General features: G+C 45.4%; 1 protein-coding gene and 2 non-coding genes across 13 annotated transcripts in view; 1 reads left to right on the top strand and 2 right to left on the bottom strand.

The window, feature by feature from the left end:
• prkag2a (protein kinase, AMP-activated, gamma 2 non-catalytic subunit a) overlaps positions 1-19,914 on the bottom strand; it is a 115,880-nt gene that overhangs the window by 1,947 nt on the left and 94,019 nt on the right. For 6 of the 11 annotated variants that reach the window (XM_064332558.1, XM_064332562.1, XM_064332563.1 and 3 more), the window contains 10 exons: positions 18,588-18,700; positions 14,872-14,953; positions 6,947-7,005; positions 4,749-4,794; positions 4,383-4,437; positions 3,261-3,387; positions 1,831-1,996; positions 1,670-1,707; positions 1,259-1,405; positions 628-721 (listed from right to left, as the gene is read on the bottom strand). In XM_064332558.1, coding sequence (XP_064188628.1) covers positions 628-721; positions 1,259-1,405; positions 1,670-1,707; positions 1,831-1,996; positions 3,261-3,387; positions 4,383-4,437; positions 4,749-4,794; positions 6,947-7,005; positions 14,872-14,953; positions 18,588-18,700 — 927 coding nt within the window. Of the gene's footprint in view, positions 1-558; positions 722-1,258; positions 1,406-1,669; positions 1,708-1,830; positions 1,997-3,260; positions 3,388-4,382; positions 4,438-4,748; positions 4,795-6,946; positions 7,006-14,871; positions 14,954-18,587; positions 18,701-19,914 lie in introns of all 11 variants that reach the window. The other 5 variants (XM_064332559.1, XM_064332569.1, XM_064332568.1 and 2 more) reach the window with 3 other exon arrangements.
• trnat-ugu (transfer RNA threonine (anticodon UGU)) lies at positions 9,416-9,488 on the bottom strand. The gene has a single exon. It is a non-coding gene; the product is annotated as a tRNA-Thr (tRNA).
• Positions 9,952-10,024, top strand: trnat-ugu (transfer RNA threonine (anticodon UGU)). Its single transcript has one exon. It is a non-coding gene; the product is annotated as a tRNA-Thr (tRNA).

Here is a 19,914-nt window from a genome sequence, read left to right on the forward strand (position 1 = left end):
TCCCAACTCACATTAACACAACCACAACTGCAACCATCAGAGCTTGCTTTCTTTTCCAACAGACCACCTGTGTGTTCTTCATACGAGCTCACCCGCACCCCACCCTGATGCACCTGTATCCTGTACACTGCGCCTGTACTGGATGCAAATCTTTGTCTAACACACACAGATGCACCTGCACTCACACACACCCACGCAAAGACACATGCACGCGCACACACACAACATGGCAACATTGCATGTGTGTGTATGTGCGTGCGTATATTATCTGTGTTAGTGGTGGGCTTATAAGAACAAAGGAAAAAAAAAAAAAAAGAACTGCACCAGACCAGCATCACCACCAATTGACCTGAGCAAACAGCAATGATTAAAACAAAGTGGCCAGGCCTGTTGCTATGGAAACAGTGTCCAAACCCATTTGTATCCCCCGGCGAACAGCTCGAGTTAGTGTCTGACCAGCACACCATTCCGGAACGGGCACCAAAGCGTCCACAGGCTTGGCTGAGCGGGCACGGTGGCGCGTTATTTCGGGGGTGTGTATGAGGCACCCCGTCCTACCTGTGGGGCCCAGGGGGGTGGGGTGAGAGGTCAAGTGTCCAGAGGTTTAGGAATGCTGAGCGTCTATACCTGCCGGCGTGAGCACCAGAGCCTGCAGGATGTCAGAGAGGGAGACGATTCCCATGATGCAGGCGTTCTCGTCCACCACCACCAGCCTGTGGACCTGTGGGACAGATCATTGGTGGGGGGGGGGGGGTGAGAACAGTCCTCAGCTACAGCCAAAAACACCAAAACCCACACACCAAGCAGATCTCTGTCTTCAGTCAGCCTGGCCCATATCACATTTGGAAGGAGGTCTGAATTAATGTAGCTGGTGCAGGCTGCCATTTCATAAAAGGAAGCTTTTTATGCCATCTTATCTAATTGCTGCTCACAGTGATGCATCAGTCTCCTTCTGTCGGAATGTGTCCGTCTTCCTTTGGGAGTGTGTGTCTGTCTGACTGATCGCCTCTCTTCAGCAGTGCGTTTCCATCTGTCTATGTGCTTCTGTCTCTGTTTGGGTCGGTCTAGGCATGCATGCATCTGTGCCAGGGTAATAGAGTGTGTGCAGTTGTCTATTCATCTCTGCTCTCGTGTGTGTCTCTGTCTACTGTATGTGCGCACCCGTCTGGAAGCCGAGAGACAGTGAGTATTGTGTGTGCGTGTGTGTGTGTGTGTGTGTGTGTGTACGCACACGTGTGCATATATCGTGTCTGCTCACCTCTGCTTTGACTATCCTGTCCACGATGGTCTCCAGCGTCTCCAGCCTGTTGCACTTCATGACTCCCTCGAAGTACTGACAGCGGTGCCTCAGGGCCTGCGTCACCGTGATGTCCAGGTTGTTGTAGGTCTTTTCAGCAGCAAGGTTCTGCATAGAGAAAAACATAATGATGGTACAGGGTAACCATTCAAAGATAAACACAGCCAACACAAAGATAAACACAGCTTCCACACTGTTTACACACATGCACACAGCTCTACTTCCGCATTTTGTGCTTCACCGTGTGATCATCAATGAATCCTTAACAAGAACTGACACACACTCTGAACCAACTGACTCCTGAGGTGAAATTAATTTTAAGAAATCCAGAAGACTATAAAGAGTAAAGTAACTGAAATAAGAAGTACTTACTATGACATCAAATTTGGAATAAATATCAACGACCTTCCCTGAAAGGAGTAAACAGAAAAAAGATTAACAGGGACTGATTTTCCAAAGAGCAGGTGAAGTCCAGTAAAAATGTTTTTGTGGAAAAAGAGGTTTTTGCCCTTTGTCCCGCCCCCCCCGCTCACCTGATTCGTCCACCACAGGCAGGGCCGACACCCTCCTCTCCACAAAGATGCAGAGCGCTTTGATGATGGGCGTGTCAGGGTGGATGAAGGCGATGTCGCTATAGGTTCCGATCCCCAGCTCCTCCAGGGTCTGCTTCATGAAGGCGGGCTTTGGCATCTCGCACACCTGCAGACATGGCATCAATCACAGCACTGACTCAGTCACATGCTCTGAGTCCTGATGGCCCTCAAACACTCACCTCTATCTCTCTCTCCCTCTCTATCTCTCACTCTCTCACTAACCCATATCCTCTCCTTTACTCACATGAATAACACTTTGAGACCTTGTGTCCCTGACAAGATGCATACACACACACACACACACACACACACACAATACACAAACAGACAGACAGACACACACACACACACACACACAATACACAATACACAAACAGACTGACACACACACATACAGACAAACACATAAACACAAACACACACATATACGCAAACACACCCCTAGAATGCAGAACTAAGTAAACCAGCCTGGTTTTACAGTTGGAAATGAGCAGGCATAATTCTAGCTCAACGTGGGAAATAGACATAATAATTCAGCCTGGTTTCAGCTCTACAGTGGCAAATGGACACAATAATTCAGCCTGGTAGCAGCTCCACGGCGGGTCCCCACACTGTGAGCCTGTATTGTTGTGGGACCTCATTCAGGCATCTCTCGTGTGTGAGACAGGCGGATGTGCAGAGAGCAAAGGATGATGGGAGGAAATTAAAGGCAATGACAGATAACACTAATCCTCTGCAGTCAGCTAAAGACCTTCATCCTGTCAAAGTGCCCATCTCCCTCTCTACAGTTCTCTCTGCTTCTCTCATTATCTCACATTTTACCATCTCTTAATTTCTCCCCTGCCCTTTCCTCCTCTTTCATATCTCCAAAATACTCTCTTGATCTCTCCCCCTATCCTCATCACTGTCAGCATACCCCAGATACTGACTTATATTAGTCTCTGATCTCATTCTTTCCTCAACTCTGGTATACATGTTAGTCACTCAACTCACTTAAAACTCACAGAAGGCTAAAATATAAAAATGGGTGACAGTAAATTAATGACCACGAGGATCTTAAACATACAATTACAGGGTTGTGGCAAAAAAAGTAGATTGACAATTCAAATCATTTTCCCCAATGCTGGCACAGACACGTGTGAAATTACACTTTGTCCCCATGAGGGGGCAGCATAGTGGTTTTCATCATTACTGAGAAATGACCTCGTCAGATCCCCTTCAGAAAGTAATCCCGAGCTCGCCGAGGCCACGGCGCATGACATAAGCATAGCGGGAGCCTGGCGCGGCGCCGACCCCGTTTCCCCCGCGCGACCCTCGAAGCGTTTCCGCTCTCTGCTTCTAAGCGCCTCGGTCGACGAAGCTGTACTCACGAAAAGCTGGAGGAACTTGAGGATCCTCTTGTGCGTGAGGATGTAAAGTGCGTTCCCGGTGACCGGGTCGATGACCGGCAGCCGGTGAATCTTGTTTTTGATCAGCGAGTACACCGCGTCGAATATGCTGCAAAGCAGAGCGAAGGGGTCATCGGCGGGCAGTCCCCGACCGTCGTGGTGCCAAAATTCTCTCTCTCGGCTGCAGTCTGCTGCTCTTCTACGCTTCAGGATACAGACCCAGCTAAGCAATTATTTACCGTGAATGTGACAGCAAGCAATAGGGTGAATGGGGACAATACCAGGTTTCACTCCACAGCAAACCTCTGATTTGGCTGAATCAACCTATTGAATCTGATTCAAGGCTGTGTAAACTAACAGAGTGATTCAAATATGGTCAAGCAGACCAAAAAAGCAGTTCAAAAATTATTTGTCCAATTATTTGTCCAACTCAGCTGGAGAGGGTTATCAGCCAAAGGGTGAAGGCACAAACACATAAATAAAAAATATTTCAAGACATCCAGCAAGGTGAGCATGAGTAGGAACCCACAAAACAACACTTTGAATAGAACTTTGGTAGCGACTGCTAAATGTGCCCAACACTAATGCGTCTGACAAAGCAATAACAACCATTTACCACTAGGGGATGCAAATGCAAACAGGCCAACCCGAGCATCGTCTGTTCATCGGCGTAGCTCTACTGACTAAGATTTTAACTGTAAAATGATTATAGACCAACAACTCCATTTGGAGCACAATAGATTCCATTCTGAGCTGCATTTCCACTGAGCAAACAGCTCTTCGACACATCGCCCAAATATACAACTAAATTATTCAGTGTGCTGGAAATGAGTGCACATCACTTCCCATAGAAATGGGGGGTGTGAAGGTCAAGGACTACTGAAGGACTAGCCCCCTGGGAAATGTTATAACTGAAAATTGAGGGAGAACCTTCAGAAAAAAAATCAGATTAAGACCAGTTCCTGCTTTTGCTGTCAGCTCAGCCCAGCTGCCAGACACCTTAAACCGTTTTCCATAAAGCTTGCAATAAATATGAACATTAATGAAACAAACTATGTTGCCACATGCAGATGAAACTCTCTTCTTGTTATCTAAAAATCTTACCTTGCATCGGGGGATATGTTCACTAAAGGCTTAAATGTTTCTTGCAGGTAGAGCTCTGTAGGAAAGAGAAGATAGTTCACACAAACACGCAGGCACGCACGCACACGCATGTACTGTACATGTGCTGTATATCACAGGGATTTTGACTGACTGCACGTTACCCAACAACGTGCCAACTCATGATGTACCTCAATGTAGCCTGACCACAGCACATCTCTGAAATGGCTAAACATTACATTTTCCACTATGTGCAGCAAACTAAACATGATAAGAAGACAGACGATGATTAGAGCTTAGGGATGGTTTGGGAGGGGTCTCTGGCCTGGGCTGTTGGCAGTAATTGAGACAGATGAGAGACACACATACCTCTCCACGTCTCGATCTTGTGTTCCTCTAGCTCATAGATTTGAACCTGAAACACAAATGGGATTGAAAAGATGAAAGAATTGCATGAAGTTTTAGAACTGATAACACAGCCTTTAAAAAAATCATTGTAAAAATGATTTACAACCCTGATTAAGAATTAAATCAAAGTAGAAGGAAAAAGGAAAGGGGGGGTGCTATGATTTTTCATCTTTTTGACATGAGAGTTCATGGCAGTGCGTACAGAGGGGCTAGGCCACCTGGAATTGACCAGAGTGCTCCTTTATTCCTAAAAGAAAACCAAATGTTTCAACACCAACACCGTTTTTCAGGTAAAGGGTTTGTTGAGCCAAACTCTTTACCTGACAAACAGGTACACTAACAGACAGTTAGTGTACCTGACAAACAGGTGCACTGGCAAACAGTTGCTGTACCCGACAAACAGGTGCACTGGCAAACAGTGTACCTGACAAACGGGCTGACGGCTGAGTACAGACCACAGAGCGCTGATTTTGGTTCTTAATTAGTAAAGGCTCCTCCTGAGAAGCAGAGAAACAATTGAGGCTCTGCATATGTTCTGGAGTGAGAACAGAGCCGGTTGTCTGCGTTAAGGGGCTCTTTCAGACGCGTGAACGACTCCCGCCAGGCGGAGACGCGGGACTCGGCGGTGGAAACGGGCTCATTATTTCACCACCGCTCTCTACGAGGGAGGCGATCGCGGGAATGAGAAAGACTCCCGAGCCGAGCAGCTTTGGAGAGAGAAGCGCTTACGCACATACCCACAGAACAAAGCCCACCTGCAAAAATAGAATGATCCCCCCCTCCCAAATTTAATTTTGATTCTGTGTTCCTTTGCTGAGGCCCCAATAGGCGCAGGAGGGTGTCCTAATGTGCTACGTCCAGCAGCCTCAGAATGCGAGCCCGTGGAGCTGGGAGCGCACTTCATACGCAGGCGAACCCGGCCGGAAACAAACCACAGCCGAACGCGGTGCCGTACACAAACGTGCGTACGTGTGTACACTCATCGCGGCTTCAGTCTGCTCGTTTAGTGACACTCCATGCCACCGGGGGAGCATATTACGATTCTGCAGTTGTGATAACCCCAGAAAATATGGAAGCAAAAACATTTTCTGCACAAGAACAGAAAACAACAATGGCTGCAGTGAAGGCGCAGGAACTTTGCCAGATGGAAGAGGGCATTTTAGAAGTCGCTTTAGTTTATTTAACACTGCAGAAAATAAAATAAAGAGAAGGTGGTATGTTTGTCTGCTCAATCATATGAGGAGACGAGAGTAAAAACTGTCCGTCAAACTTTGGGATTATAACAAGCGGTATAGGTACAAGAGAGGTTCTGTTTGCTGTTCGCAGTCTCCATTCAAGAATTCAGCGACTTCTGGGTGCCTTTATAATCGCAACGCGAAGACTCATGTTGCTTAAATGCGTGTATTGGCAAACAGATTAGGCAGTTTTTCCTCAAAGCTATTCATGCGAGTGGTGTAGTTCTGCTTCCTCTTCTGATGCTTATCGCTGTGGAAAGTGGGAGTACACTTCGGAATGATGGTTTTCGGAAAGTTACAAAAAATGTTGGACGCAGAGCCCCGCCCCCAGTCCGACCGTCAGAAAGGAGTTCTCCGACACTATCCAACATTCCGAACAGCAGTTCATTTGAAGCATGAGGAAGCCTTTAAGGATCACCCAGGGGGGCCGGGGTGAAGGTACAGACCTATCGACCACCTGCTGCACACAGGGCAAAATAGATGACAGACCTCATGAAATGCTGCATAAGCTGCCATAATAATTGATTTGCTGAGCATTAGGCTTGCCAATCAATAAGGAAAATAAATCCTGAGGAATAGCAGCTTTACTATATACAACCCCCCTCCAAACCTTCGCTTGTATACATACGCATGCACGCACGCACGCACGCACACACAATTTGACTGAATTATCTGCTGCTGTTGTCACAGATAGAACAGTGGGTTTGGACCAGCCTCAGAGGACATGCTGCACAGCTGCACCTTAAACCAGCTCTGGAATATGCAGGACAGATTAACAGGCCCCACAAGGATTTCACTGTGACATGAAAGATTTTCACCTCGTTTCTGAACAAATTCTGAAATCACTTTGTCTTTAACGTTGAATTTGAATAAGGGACATTATATTCATTTGAACAATAATACCAGAAACAAAAACATACATACCATGGGTGACTTGTAGTATCTGTGTAATATGTTGATGAAGTCTGTGATTGTTAACATTCCTGGAATACAAAAAAAAAAAAAAAAAGTCAGAAGGTCAAAGTCAGCCGGGATGATTACACTGGACTGGACGCGTGTGAAGCACGATGGCGGCAGGAGTCACACGCAGGCGGAAGAATTCCGCGTCAGCCGGGAGCCGAGGGACTCTAAGTAGGGCAACGAGGCCTGTGACGTGCTCCTCGCTCCCGAGCCGCGCCGGGCCTCTCTACGGCAACACAAACCTTCGGCGGGAGGGTTCAGCGGGGCTGGGACTGAGCTGTGCATGGTGGAGGGGGGGGGGGGAGGTGGTCATCCTCACTGTATCCACACCGCCTGGACTTGACGAGATCCTGTTTCGAGCGTGACGAGACCGTCGGCACAGACGCCACCCATGCTAAATCGGAGCGAGTCACCGCGGGAGTGCTATTACGTACCAGTTAGAACAATTTCGAAAAAAACATCGCCTTCGCATTTAAAAACGCTGTTCACGAGCGCGGCCGTCAGGCGGAGGGAAAGATGAGAGCTTCTCCGTGTCGTCAGCCTGCCTCCGGGTGATTACAGCTGTCTGTGATTTATTGCAGAACGTTGCATAATTAACTCCGCGTCCTGTTCCCCTCTCCCCGGGAGGAGAAAAGCAGCGGAGGGGGAGGGGCGCTCGCCTCCATCATGAATAAGTAAACAGGAACAAAACTGACTGCCTGTTGAAACGGGATCCTGCTCTGAAGTCTTCAGATTGTGGGTGCGAGGCACTAAGTGTTCTGTGAGAAAATCTGGGCTCTGCCCTGCAGCCTCATCCCACTCCTCGCTGAGCTGCACAGGCATCTGTCAGCAGCACTGATTAGTAAAATCATACACACATCTATAGTGCATAAAACTGTAAGCCCACAACAGTGAACTACAGTGAGACAATCTACTGGCTGTATTTATGGTGTGTAAACCTGGAGCAGTGAACTACAGTGACAGTGTACTGGCTGTATTTACAATGTGTAAACCCAGAGTAGTGAACTACAGTGAGACAGTCTATTGGCAGTATTTACAGTGTGTAAACCCAGAGTAGTGAACTACAGTGAGACAGTCTATTGGCAGTATTTACCAGTGAACTCAGTTAACATCATGGAGCAGTGAACTACAGTGACAGTCTACTGCGTATTTACATGTGTAAACCAGAGTAGTGAACTACAGTGAGACAGTCTATTGGCAGTATTTACAGTGTGTAAACCTGGAGCAGTGAACTACAGTGACAGTCTACTGGCTGTATTTACGATGTGTAAACCCAGAGTAGTGAACTACAGTGAGACAGTCTATTGGCAGTATTTACAGTGTGTAAACCTGGAGCAGTGAACTACAGTGACAGTCTACTGGCTGTATTTACGATGTGTAAACCCAGAGTAGTGAACTACAGTGAGACAGTCTACTGGCAGTATTTACAGTGTGTAAACCCAGAGTAGTGAACTGCAGTGAGACAGTCTATTGGCTGTATTTACAGTGTATAAACTCAGAGCAGTGAACTACAGTGAGACAGTCTTCCGGCTGTATTTACAATGTGTAAACCCAGAGTAGTGAACTACAGTGAGACAGTCTATTGGCAGTATTTACAGTGTGTAAACCCAGAGTAGTGAACTACAGTGAGACAGTCTACTGGCAGTATTTACAGTGTGTAAACCCAGAGTAGTGAACTACAGTGAGAGAGTCTATTGGCTGTATTTACAGTGTGTAAACACGGAACAGTGAGACATGACTGCATTTACAAAGTATAGACAGTGACACAGTGTACTAACTATATGTACTGACTGTATAATTCAGGAGCTGTAGACTAACACTAGAGAGAGCAACTGCATACTGTCTAAAGCAGGATCAGTGGGCCAGCGCTAGCGAGTGAGACATTGTTTTGGCTGTAGTTACTCAGACGATTTCAATAGCGCTCTTCTGAGAACACCGACATCCAGCATTCTGTCTCTCACAGGAGGAGTATTTATATCAGTCTCCATGACACTGGCCCACATAACAGAGCACAAAGAGGAGAACCAGGAGAGGGGGAGAGAGGAGCGAGGGATTGAGAGATGGAAGGAGAGTGAGAGAAGAAGAAATGAATGAGGGAGATGTTGATGAGGGGGGGGGGAAGGGGGAGTGGAGAGAGGGGGGATGAGCAGGAGAATGGGTAGTGGTGAGAGACGGACACCAAAAGGTATGGGGAAAAAAGGGGAAAAGGTAGATAGAGGTCTAGGGAACTGCATTACTTCAGGATAGTATAAACTGGATTTGACATAACAAACACTGGAGTCAAACCAAACATTCTGATCAGCATCTTCATCATATGGTTCCATTAACTGCTGATCCAGACAGCAGCAGTCTCCTCCATGTCCAGGGTCAGGACTACATACATTTATGAAACAGCATGCTACCAATATGTCCAAAAGAATACCCTTGACCTTCAGGCCCCAGCGAGGATCGAACTCGCGACCCCTGGTTTACAAGACCAGTGCTCTAACCACTGAGCTATGGAGCCCTACCTATCACACTGCTTTCTTTCAAGGTTTAAAATGAACACACCCAAGGAACAAGTCTTACAACTGCGTCACCACTCAGGCGACAGGAAAAAAATTAGTGTCAGCTAGGGTGGCAATACCCATCAGGGGAGTGTGTTTTGTGTGTCATGTGCTCCTGAAGTACATGAGTAGGTACCTCTGCTAGCAGACTATTAGTCAAGTTTCTCTGAGGTACATTAATTGTACCACAGAGAAACTTGATTAGTCAAAGAAATTCTAGCCTGCTAACTGAGGGATTGCCAGGTGCCTGCTTGTGTACTTCAGGAGCACAATTTGCACACAAAAGCCCTGAGGGCTGATGGGTGTTGCCTCCCTAGATGACACTAATTTTTTTCCTGTCACCTGAGTGGTGAAGCAGCAGTAGGCCTTGTTCCTTGGGTGTGTTCTTTTTATACGTTGAAAAGAGAACAGCACAACAGGTAAGGCTCCATAGCTCAGTGGTTAGAGCACTGGTCTTGTAAACCAGGGGTCGCGAGTTCGATCCTCGCTGGGGCCTAAAGGTCAAGGCTACACTTTTGGACACATAGGTAGCATGATGCCTCATACATTTTCGCAATCCTGACCGACCGTGGACATGGAGGAGATTGCTGCTGTCTGTATCAGCAGTTTATGGAACCGTTTGATCAAGCCAGGAGGTGTAGATCAACAGGTTTGCTTTAACTCCAGTGTCCATTATGTCAGATCCAGTTTGTACCATCATGAAGGTCATGAGTAAGAGTGTAAGCGTGACACTCGATACTGTTTGATTTGTAATTATCTGGCCAGGAGAAGACAGAACAGCAGTTACCGATGCCTTTAAGTTCCCAGGTTAATGGATAGAACCCCTTTAATCAGCACACAAATGCACATTCTCACTCTGCATTCTCACTCCTTTTTATCTTTTTACTTTAGTCATACATGGTGCTGTAGTGAATTTCCAAACTTCAGAGGCTACATGAAATGCTTCTGGGGAAATAAACATCACCACTTGAGTCATATCTGTTGGGTGTGGATATGACAGCCAATAAGTAGCTATGCCACACAGGCTCCAAGGCAAAAAGAAAACTGATAGGCCACATGATAACAATTACTAATGCGCTCAAAAAAAATTTGATAATAAAAGTTATGGTATATTTCCCAGCCCTATGCTGTATGTCCTTTTTCTGTAAAATTCAAGTGGCTCTTGCTGCACAATAGTATCACAGATCCACTTCTTAGCCTCGACCAAAACAGATTTACTCCATTGTCAGACTAAACGTGAAAACAGTAAAAAACCTCAATTTAAATCCTTTGGCAGAACTGCATATCTGACTTCCCACAACATACCATAAACATCTGAATACACTTAAATGAATACACGTGAATTTAAAATCAAATTTAACATCTGGCATAAAGCCTTTTTGAACATTTCTGTTTCAGACCACCCTCTACACAGACATTTCCATTGGGTTGTTGGTGTCATTGTTTGTATTAAATTTTACCACAATTTCCATGAGTGAAAATTAAATTAACCTTGTTTAAGAGTCTTTACACAGCTGCCATCATCTCTTGGTTTACACAGCTGCCATCCATTTGTTGGTTTGCACCTCTTCTGTATGCAGCTGCACTGTAATACTTTTATTACCAGCGCTGCCCTATTTACTGTTTGAGCTGTGGAGAAAAACTAATGCTCATTTGAGAACAAGGCTGCAATTTAATTTAACCTATTCTCATTTCTTTAATCTGCTGTTCTTTCCATTGTTCTGTATATTGCTCTGTAATCCAATCCTAGACACAACAGTCATAAGTCCCAACAATGACAGAAGAATTCCTGCCGTTTTGATGATTGACCTTTGCTTAATGGGTGCTCTGGTCCGGGGGAGATTAACAGGAGCTTTGGCGGAAACGGTCCGCCCACGACGCCGCCTACAGCCCGTCGCCCAGCTGCGGCCCTGCAGAGCGTACACCGCCCGTGCTTTTCACATCTTGTGCCGTGTGTCAAAAGCACCCGCTAATATCAATGGCTCTCTCATCAGGTCCACTACTTGCTGCCTGTCTTGCCTTGGCAAGTGGTCTACCCAGTCCTTCAGGAGCCTCACATTTATAGGCCTGTTTGAGGGGAGCAGTTGCAGCTTGGGGGCAGTGCGGCTTGATGGTTAGGGAACTGGTCTTGTAACTACAAGGTCGTAGGTTTGATTCCCAGGTGGGGCACTTCTGTTATAATGTATAACAAAGCACTTGAGCGGTTTCATTAAATATCCAGCCATATAAACAGACTGTATCTAAAAGACTGTAGCTCTTTAAGCTGCTCTGGGTAAGAGTATGCGCTAAATATAAATGGTCACATGTGCTGTGACTCCAGGATGCCAAGCCACCAGGAGGTATGGCTTGCACCAAACCACTTAATATGACATGTCATTTACTGCCCAATAAAATCAACTTCATTGGTCCTTGAGGTCTGCCTGTCTGAAATGTAGCTGTGCCATATCCGTTTACAGCCGGATAATCGCTAAAAGCTATTTTAGTCAATTTTCCAGCCTGACGGCACAACAGCTGTGCCCAACAAAGGATTTGAGCCCGCAGACTCTCCCTGGTGCAAGTCAGGTCCTTTTCCCACAATGCCCTGCTGTCACACCGTGATGCCACTTCCCCTGCTTCCATTAATAATTTAGAGAGCCAGCAGCGGTTTGCTTTGAGCATGAGTGGTTCAGACGGGTTAGGGTTAGGCAGTACACACTGAGGACACCTATAGGCAGGAAGAAGGGATGCACCAAAACCTTGCCTGCAGGCAACGAGAGGGCAGGACGTAGAGTGGCATAAAGACAGCATCCCCATCAGTCTCAAGACTGGTGGCAAATTGAGAAATTTGTTTGTTCTATTTTTCATTTTGAACTGGAGCACCTCTTGCCGTATTCCCTTGCTGCCATCTATGCCCCATGTGACCAGATAACCTCTTTTACTCCCAGTGCATCACTTTCTGATTCATAATTTTTTGCTGACCTTTTTGCTAACTGGCCAGAAGAACTAAATCGATATTTACAATTACTTATTTCTTTACATTCACATCTTTCTAAATGCCATTGCATAGACGTGTGCAGCAGACATTAGCTATGTCAGCATGCATTTTAATATTTGGTACTAATAAAGTATATTTTTACAACTTGACAGACTGTGTCTAATTATGGCAAAATGTGCAATCTATAACTATGCATGCATGAACACAGCAGAGATCAGTGTGCACATAATATGGCTAGATTTCAAACCTGTAATTGTAAGAGTCTGTGTAGTTACCGACACGCGAATGGGTTTCCACATTAGAAGGATGGATTGAGGTCAGTTTGCCATCCCACGGATGACATCACTGGCCTCTGATGCTCACAGACTTGAGCGGGCACGCAGGCAAACGTACGCATCAGCCGCAAAGACACGCTTGTCAGCAGACGGTCGCGCGTGTCGGAGGGAACGTGCTACAGTGCATCACATCTACCCACCCCCCTCCGCCTGCCCCCCGCCATTACATAAGGGCTACCGCTTCGGCAGATGGCCTAGATGGCAAAGCAGGGATGCGCAGCAAACGCTCAAAAGGAGAACAGAGTTGCCCAGTCAGATATTTAATACAAATGAATATCATTTAATATAAAGCTCTCTCTCTTTTACAATTACAGGTTGTACTTGTAAAAGAGAGTGAGATATTATGCACACACTATTCTCTTGCTGTATTCATGGATACATACAGTTAGAGAGGCCGTGTTTGGCATAACTAGACACAGTCTGTGAAGTTGCAAAAATATATTTTATTAGTACCAAATATTAAAACACATAGCTAGTGTCATCTGTACACTTCAATGCAATCTGACATGCAATCTCCCCCATTTCTCTCTCCCACTCTCTCAATTCACTTTATTTTTATTTGTATAGTGCATTTTACAGAGGCACTGTCACAAAGACCATTTACGGTGGGAATACAAAAGAAATTGGCGAAAAAACCAGGCATTCACCCTCAAAACACTCTTTCCCCCACTCTCTCTCTCACACACACACACAGACACACACACACACACTTTCTGCGAGGCATGCTCTTCAAACAGCGAGTTTTTCGTTGCGTCGTTAGCATGCTGACTCACCTTTGCTCGCACAGAGCTGGGCATGCGCACTCTCTCTCGGCCAGGCCCCCATCAGGAAGGCGAGGCTTTAATGAGTCTGACCCCCCCCCCCAAAACCCCCCTGACGCATCCTGCTATTTTCGGTGAGCACGTCTGCCAAGTTTAGCGGATACGGCTGTGTCAGGGCTTCGAGCCGAACTCAGGAGAGCGAAGGGGTCTCAGACGCTCTTCCTGCTCCATCACTTCCAATCTCTCCAAGGTTACGGTCGGCAGATCTTAATTACAGCGTCTCGCAGCCGTCTTACAAGAAAGGCCTGTTTCTTTTTGCATGGCTAATTTCCAATACATTGTAATTCTCTTTTGTTGCTCGCTGTAGTCAAAAAAGACCCTATTACATAAGTCTTCTTGACTGCTTTTACAAATGCAAGCCAAAACACATTTTAATAATATGTGAAAAGATGGCAGCAGCAGTAATTAAACAGGACCTGTCATGCCAATGGCTTTCTTGCATATGACAAAAAATACACATGGGGGCCGCCTGCCACAATTCCATTACGAGACCTCTACAAATATGTGGATGTATAACCTGGCGTAAAAAACCACTCCTTGAAATCCTGTCTTGGAACGTGACACTTCGGAACAGGCTCCGCAGAGGCACAGACCCCGCCCCTTCGCTCGCACCATGCTGTACCACTGGCTCACAGAGACGTGATGTCACAGATTATGGCTGCTCTGCCATGTATGGGAGCAGCTAATCAGTCCGGGTGGCAAAGGCCTCCTTATTTTGCCCTAGGTCGATGCATCTGAGGTATGCGCTGCTAGATAACACCAGTGAGGGGTGCCAAGGAATGTTGCAATGGCAACACAAATAAAATTTGGACACGTCAATGCACGCACAACCTACAGCAAAGGCCCTCAATCCTAATCCGAGAGCGACACCTGGCTGGCTGGTAATCACCTTCAAGTCATATTAGGTAACCAATCCAGACCCAGGAAACCAGCAGAGGAGAGTTAACAGATCAGTTAAAATGGTTGACTGTAATCACTGAGTTAAGCACTGGTGTGACAATAAAAACCAGAAGTTCCTGTGGCTGAAGTCCCTGATCTAGAGAGATAAGCAGGGTGGTTGTGTTGTGTGCTGTCGCAACCCGTGTCATCATTGTGAATGACGGCCTTGTTCTTTAACGATTGTCTGCATAAACGGCTCATGAAAAGTATGCAAGCTTGAGAGAGAGAGAGAGGAAGAGAGAAAAAGGGAGAGAGTGAATGACACGGTACTTACCCACAAAGCTTTGCTTCTTGGTCTCCCACAGCGGAGCTGCTCGGACTCCATTGGCCACCAGAGCGAAGAATGCCTTCTTGACCTGCAGGAGAGGATGGACCAAAGCTCAGCGCTCGTCATCGCCCCCTACAGGCCGTGAGTTCCTTGGCACTAACTCGAGCTGTCATTTCTCTTTAAATCCTGAGCCTGGCCTTTCGCTCCATAAAAACCATGGGGGGGCGGAGCGAAGACATTTTGCAAAGGTTACGATGAAAGCAGGGTTACTGACCAAATTCAGCTACCACTGTTTTTCAGTAACCTACAGAGGGTGCTGTTTCTCTCCCTCCTGCCCTCTGAGTGCGCACTGGGGGAGGGGTGGGTCTGCCTCAGTACACCACGCATTACATAACATTACATTTTATTTGGCAGACGCTTTAATCCAAAGCAACGTACAATAAGTGTATACCGAAGGTCACTGAAACAAATACAAATGCAGATCAGATACAGTACAACTACACTTCTATCATAAAGTAGCGGCTATCCACAGCCATGAACATCAAGTCTACTTTACACAGTAAAGCTACCTCCCGTGACCAGACAGACGGGCACCCACCAGTACTGCCCAGCCCACCGCCCCCTCCATTACCAAGCTGCTTTCGGGTCCGGAAAATCACAGCTAATCTGCACACATCTATGCTCGTTAAACAATGTCTGCCCCTCGAGCAGAATGTAAAAAGTAAACACAACAGACTCTTTGAACAGTGAATGCCTGCGCTACTCTGGTTCCGCTCCGTAGCCGACGCATGACTGTGGCGGGGGCCGCGGGGGTGTTTTTGTGGAACCAAAGCTTCGATGCGACCGCTTGCGGTCGACAGTCTTGCACATCACCTGCCCATTGGGCAAGGCTGACCCAGTGGTAAGAATGTGTCAGTGGTTGAACCAAACGACAGATGCAGGGTCATGGGACCGTGATGCAGAGAAGCACGGGGGCGGGGGGACGTCCGAAGAACACAAATGCACTGCGGGAGTTGCGAACGGCACTCTGGGAACACGGCCTGGCCATAAAATGAATGTGCTGTTGGGTTCACATTTAGTGCTTCCTGCTTCTTCCATTACAGTGAGCAGTATGGCCTCCTTTATGGCTCATTATCCCTATTGCTGTATAGAGGAAAGAGTTATACAGTAATCAGACAGTACAAGTCTTTGGCATGCTAAGGTTTTCAATCGGTGCACTTTGAAACTCATGACTCACAATTCTACAGTGGGGTGAAAGGTAACCATACAGTCTGATACATTTATTGAAATATATATCTTTCTATTCTCCCAGTTACTTATGTTCATTTATCACCAAAATCAAGGTGAAGTATGGGCGTGTGTGTGGGGGGAGAGAGAGAGGGAGAGGGAGAGGGAGAAGGAAAAGGAAAGAGAGAGAGAGAGAGAGAGAGAGAGAGAGAAGAGGGCAGGTCTGTTTGTCCACACTGCTCCAGTTCCCATTCACAGGGCATCTTGTGCAGCTGCACTGCACATCAGAGGCTCTGAAATCTAACTGCTGACATATGGACCCCACAGAGCTGGAGCCCTCGGGCTTCCAGAAACCTGCCGGTGACCCAATCGCTGTGGTCCACAGCCCCAGCCAACGCAGGAGGAATAAAAACACACGGGGGATGGCTCTCTAATCCTCCCAGCCCGTCTGCCCGGCGGACATGTTGAGTCAAGCTGTGTGCTCTTTACTCACAGCCAGGTGAACAGGACCCACTCACACCCACCGGCCTGTCTGGACCGACGAGGCAAAGCTTGTGCACCCCAACGCATACCGGCACAGCTCTGGACCGTTTGGTGCAGCGCTGCTGTGTGATGACTGTGGCCCTTGGGGTGCTTCTTTTTTTAAGCACAATAACAATCGGCGCTGCCATAGCGACCCTCCAAGCGTTCAGAGGCTGCATTAAATGTTTCTGGGAAAAGAAACATTATCATGTGATGTGTTTTTTCGATAGAGTGGTGATTGTTTTCCCCCCAGAGGCATTAAACACGCCTCTGAAGTTTGGAGGTTCCTTTCATCATAGTTCAGGCTCTGATGTCTAATCATTCTATTTACTGCATTCAAGTGAAGAAAGAATAGACCATTTTGTTGATCTCCCACCTCTCTGTGTGCTCTCAATGCACAGCTGGCTCAAAATTTCCAGAATGCACTATGAAAGTAGTCACAGCCGTTATCTGTTAGTATGAGGCTAGTCATAAGCTGGCCTACCTACATATTTTTTTTTTTTTTTTAAAGACTGAGCAACTACAATGCGATTCACCAGAGTTACTCATTTTAATCCACAAGGAGCAGGAGAAATTCAATACACAGAGCCAGTCAGTTAACTGTTACGGTAAAGGGGAGGGACAGGAGATTGCATTACAGCTGCAACGCTAGCTTAATTTAATAAACAAAAAAAATCCTTTTTGTCTCCCATGGCCATTGTTAAAGGCTGATTTTGAGAGCATGAATGTTTAATTTTTTTCCCCTTTCTCTGCTATGGAACACGAGCATCTCCACGGTTGGCCGACCAGACCAGTGGAAACTTTTGGCGGGGGCGCCGCGACTTGCTCCAGGGTGGCGGCACACAGGTCTTTGAGGAGCCATGGATCGGTTTCCATAGACACAATCTGCACGCCCTTTGAGATACGAAAAGGAAAAAAAATAAACTATCAAACGAGGGGAGGAGAGCAGTAGCGGGAGATAAAAGACGGCAGGAATGCTCTTTATCTCAGACACATAAAATATTTAGCAACATCGACACGACAAACAGCACACGTTCAAAATGGACGCAACACAAAAACAAATGCTAAAAAGCCGAAGGGCTAGAACACTTGGTTTTTGTAAGAGGTTTTAATAAAGGAAGACAAAAATCGTAATAGTAGCTGACAAATTTACATGTTAGGGGGCACAGGGATTTTGCTGATCTACAACACCACAAAGAAAACACTTTAGAAGACCATCTTATTAAAAAATATGTCAGCTAATGCAAGGGAAGCCCTGTATCTTCAAAATATGTCAATAAATACAAAAATTCCAAGTTTTTTTAACATGATGTCTGTGTGTATGTGTGTATGTATGTGTGTGTGTATGTGTGAGTATGTGTGTGTGTGTGTGCATGCATGTGCGTGTGTGTGCGAGTGCGTGTGCGTGCGTGTGTGTGCGCGTGTGTATGTCTGCCCCTGGAGCCCTGGAGGATTAAAGAGTACACTCCTTTCCTTCAAATTTACAGCCATTTAATATGTTTCTCCTATCAGGTCAAGAGGTCACACACAGCCCTGTTTGCATATTAGGGTTTAGAAGATTAAGCAAAAGAAGAAAGAGTTCAGATGTTCTGGGATTTCACCAGGGAGAGAAATGGGGAGGCGTTTAAACCTTAGAACATTCTAACTAGAGTTCCTTTCCACCGACTGTTAAATTACCTTTGGCCTTTTGGCTCACACATTTAACTCAATTAAATTACATCTTCAGTTATTATTTTTAAATTGCCCAGGATATCTCAAAATAAGAGATTTGCACACAGTAATTGCAGTCACAGTGACACCATTGGTCAATGTTAATGAAAAAACCTTTAGTGAATGATGATGAATTATCAAATTATCAATGTGACTTAAGCAGGTAATTAACTTTAATGCACTGCTTCTTTTTCAAGATTTAACATTTTTCATTTCAAAAAGATTTCTCACTCTACCCAGGTGCATTACAGCTCAGTACCTACTTGCAATGTTGTGTCGAAGACCACAAGTTTTGAGCTGGTTGGAACGATGTCGTAGCACTTGTGGGACTTCATAAAGCGCATGTAAATGTCACTCTCTGATTCTTCAGCAGCTGCTGAGACAAAGAAACAAAAATACAAAAAACATCAGCAAACCTCTGTAACTATTCTCAATCTTTTCATCATTACATTTTTGTACTAGAGCATAGTACATTTAACTTTTTCTTGAAACTTAATTGTATCCAGTGCACAATTCTTGGAGGAAAACAAAAGTTTCACAAGGTCAAATTCTCCAAGATTCAATTAAACATTCAATGCAATAAAATAATTACTGTAAAAACGATATAACAACTTTCTCAAATGAAATACAGAAATTTAATTGTAAATGAATTACAGCTTTAGGGCAAAAAACCAAAAATGAATAAAATGTAGGAATATAACGGATGGATTTGGATCTCTTTCCCATAATACCTTAAGAGACACAAATCTAAGACTAAATGAATACCTCTCCTCTTAATGGAGTCTAGCAGCAGATATGCTTGCACACGACCATTAACAGATTCTATCAGATGTGATTACATTCACAAAGAATTAATATATTCTACTCTAATGCACTTGAACTAAGACATTTCTGTAAATGTCTATTAATCTACTGCTATGAGACTCCACCATGCTGTAATATTGCTAGTTGGATGGATTTCCTGCTTGGACGAAAAGTAAAAAGCCAGCTCAGAGAAAACCAAGACAAGTAAGAGACCTTCCTACCATCATCGACACAAGAACAAATACTCTGCAATCACAAGGATCACATTAACAAATATTTGGTCTGAATGCTCTAATTCGTATGTTTTCTGTGCTGTACAGTCTTTATAAACAAAGTTTTATTGTAAAACACTGAACAAACAGCAAAACAAACATTTTAATATAGTAGTTCAATTAATCTGAATATGGACTTCAAATATACAATTATTTCAGTGCAAAGGCACTTTAAATGCATAGCTAACATTTCACACACTGTAGCATGTGATTTGCTTATTAAAGAGGGCAGATAAAACAGATCAGTTAAGGAGCTAGTAGTATTAGTAATCTCTTAGAAAATACTTGGAAACTTCTTGTTAAATGATGGACAGCAGACTGAATTTTCCCTGAATGGGTAGAAATAACATAGAATCCCCATGAAGTAGAACAAAATAGACCAAGACAAAATGTATATGAATGAAGGGTTACAGTCAAGCCAATGCCTCTATTAAGCTGTAAATAAAAGGACAGAAAGTAAACAGTAGGGGGTTGGGGGGAGCAGTGAATTCAGTCCACAGCTATTTTCTCCCTT

Source organism: Anguilla rostrata, chromosome 4 (assembly GCF_018555375.3).
Source record: "Anguilla rostrata isolate EN2019 chromosome 4, ASM1855537v3, whole genome shotgun sequence".
Classification (NCBI taxonomy): domain Eukaryota; kingdom Metazoa; phylum Chordata; class Actinopteri; order Anguilliformes; family Anguillidae; genus Anguilla; species Anguilla rostrata.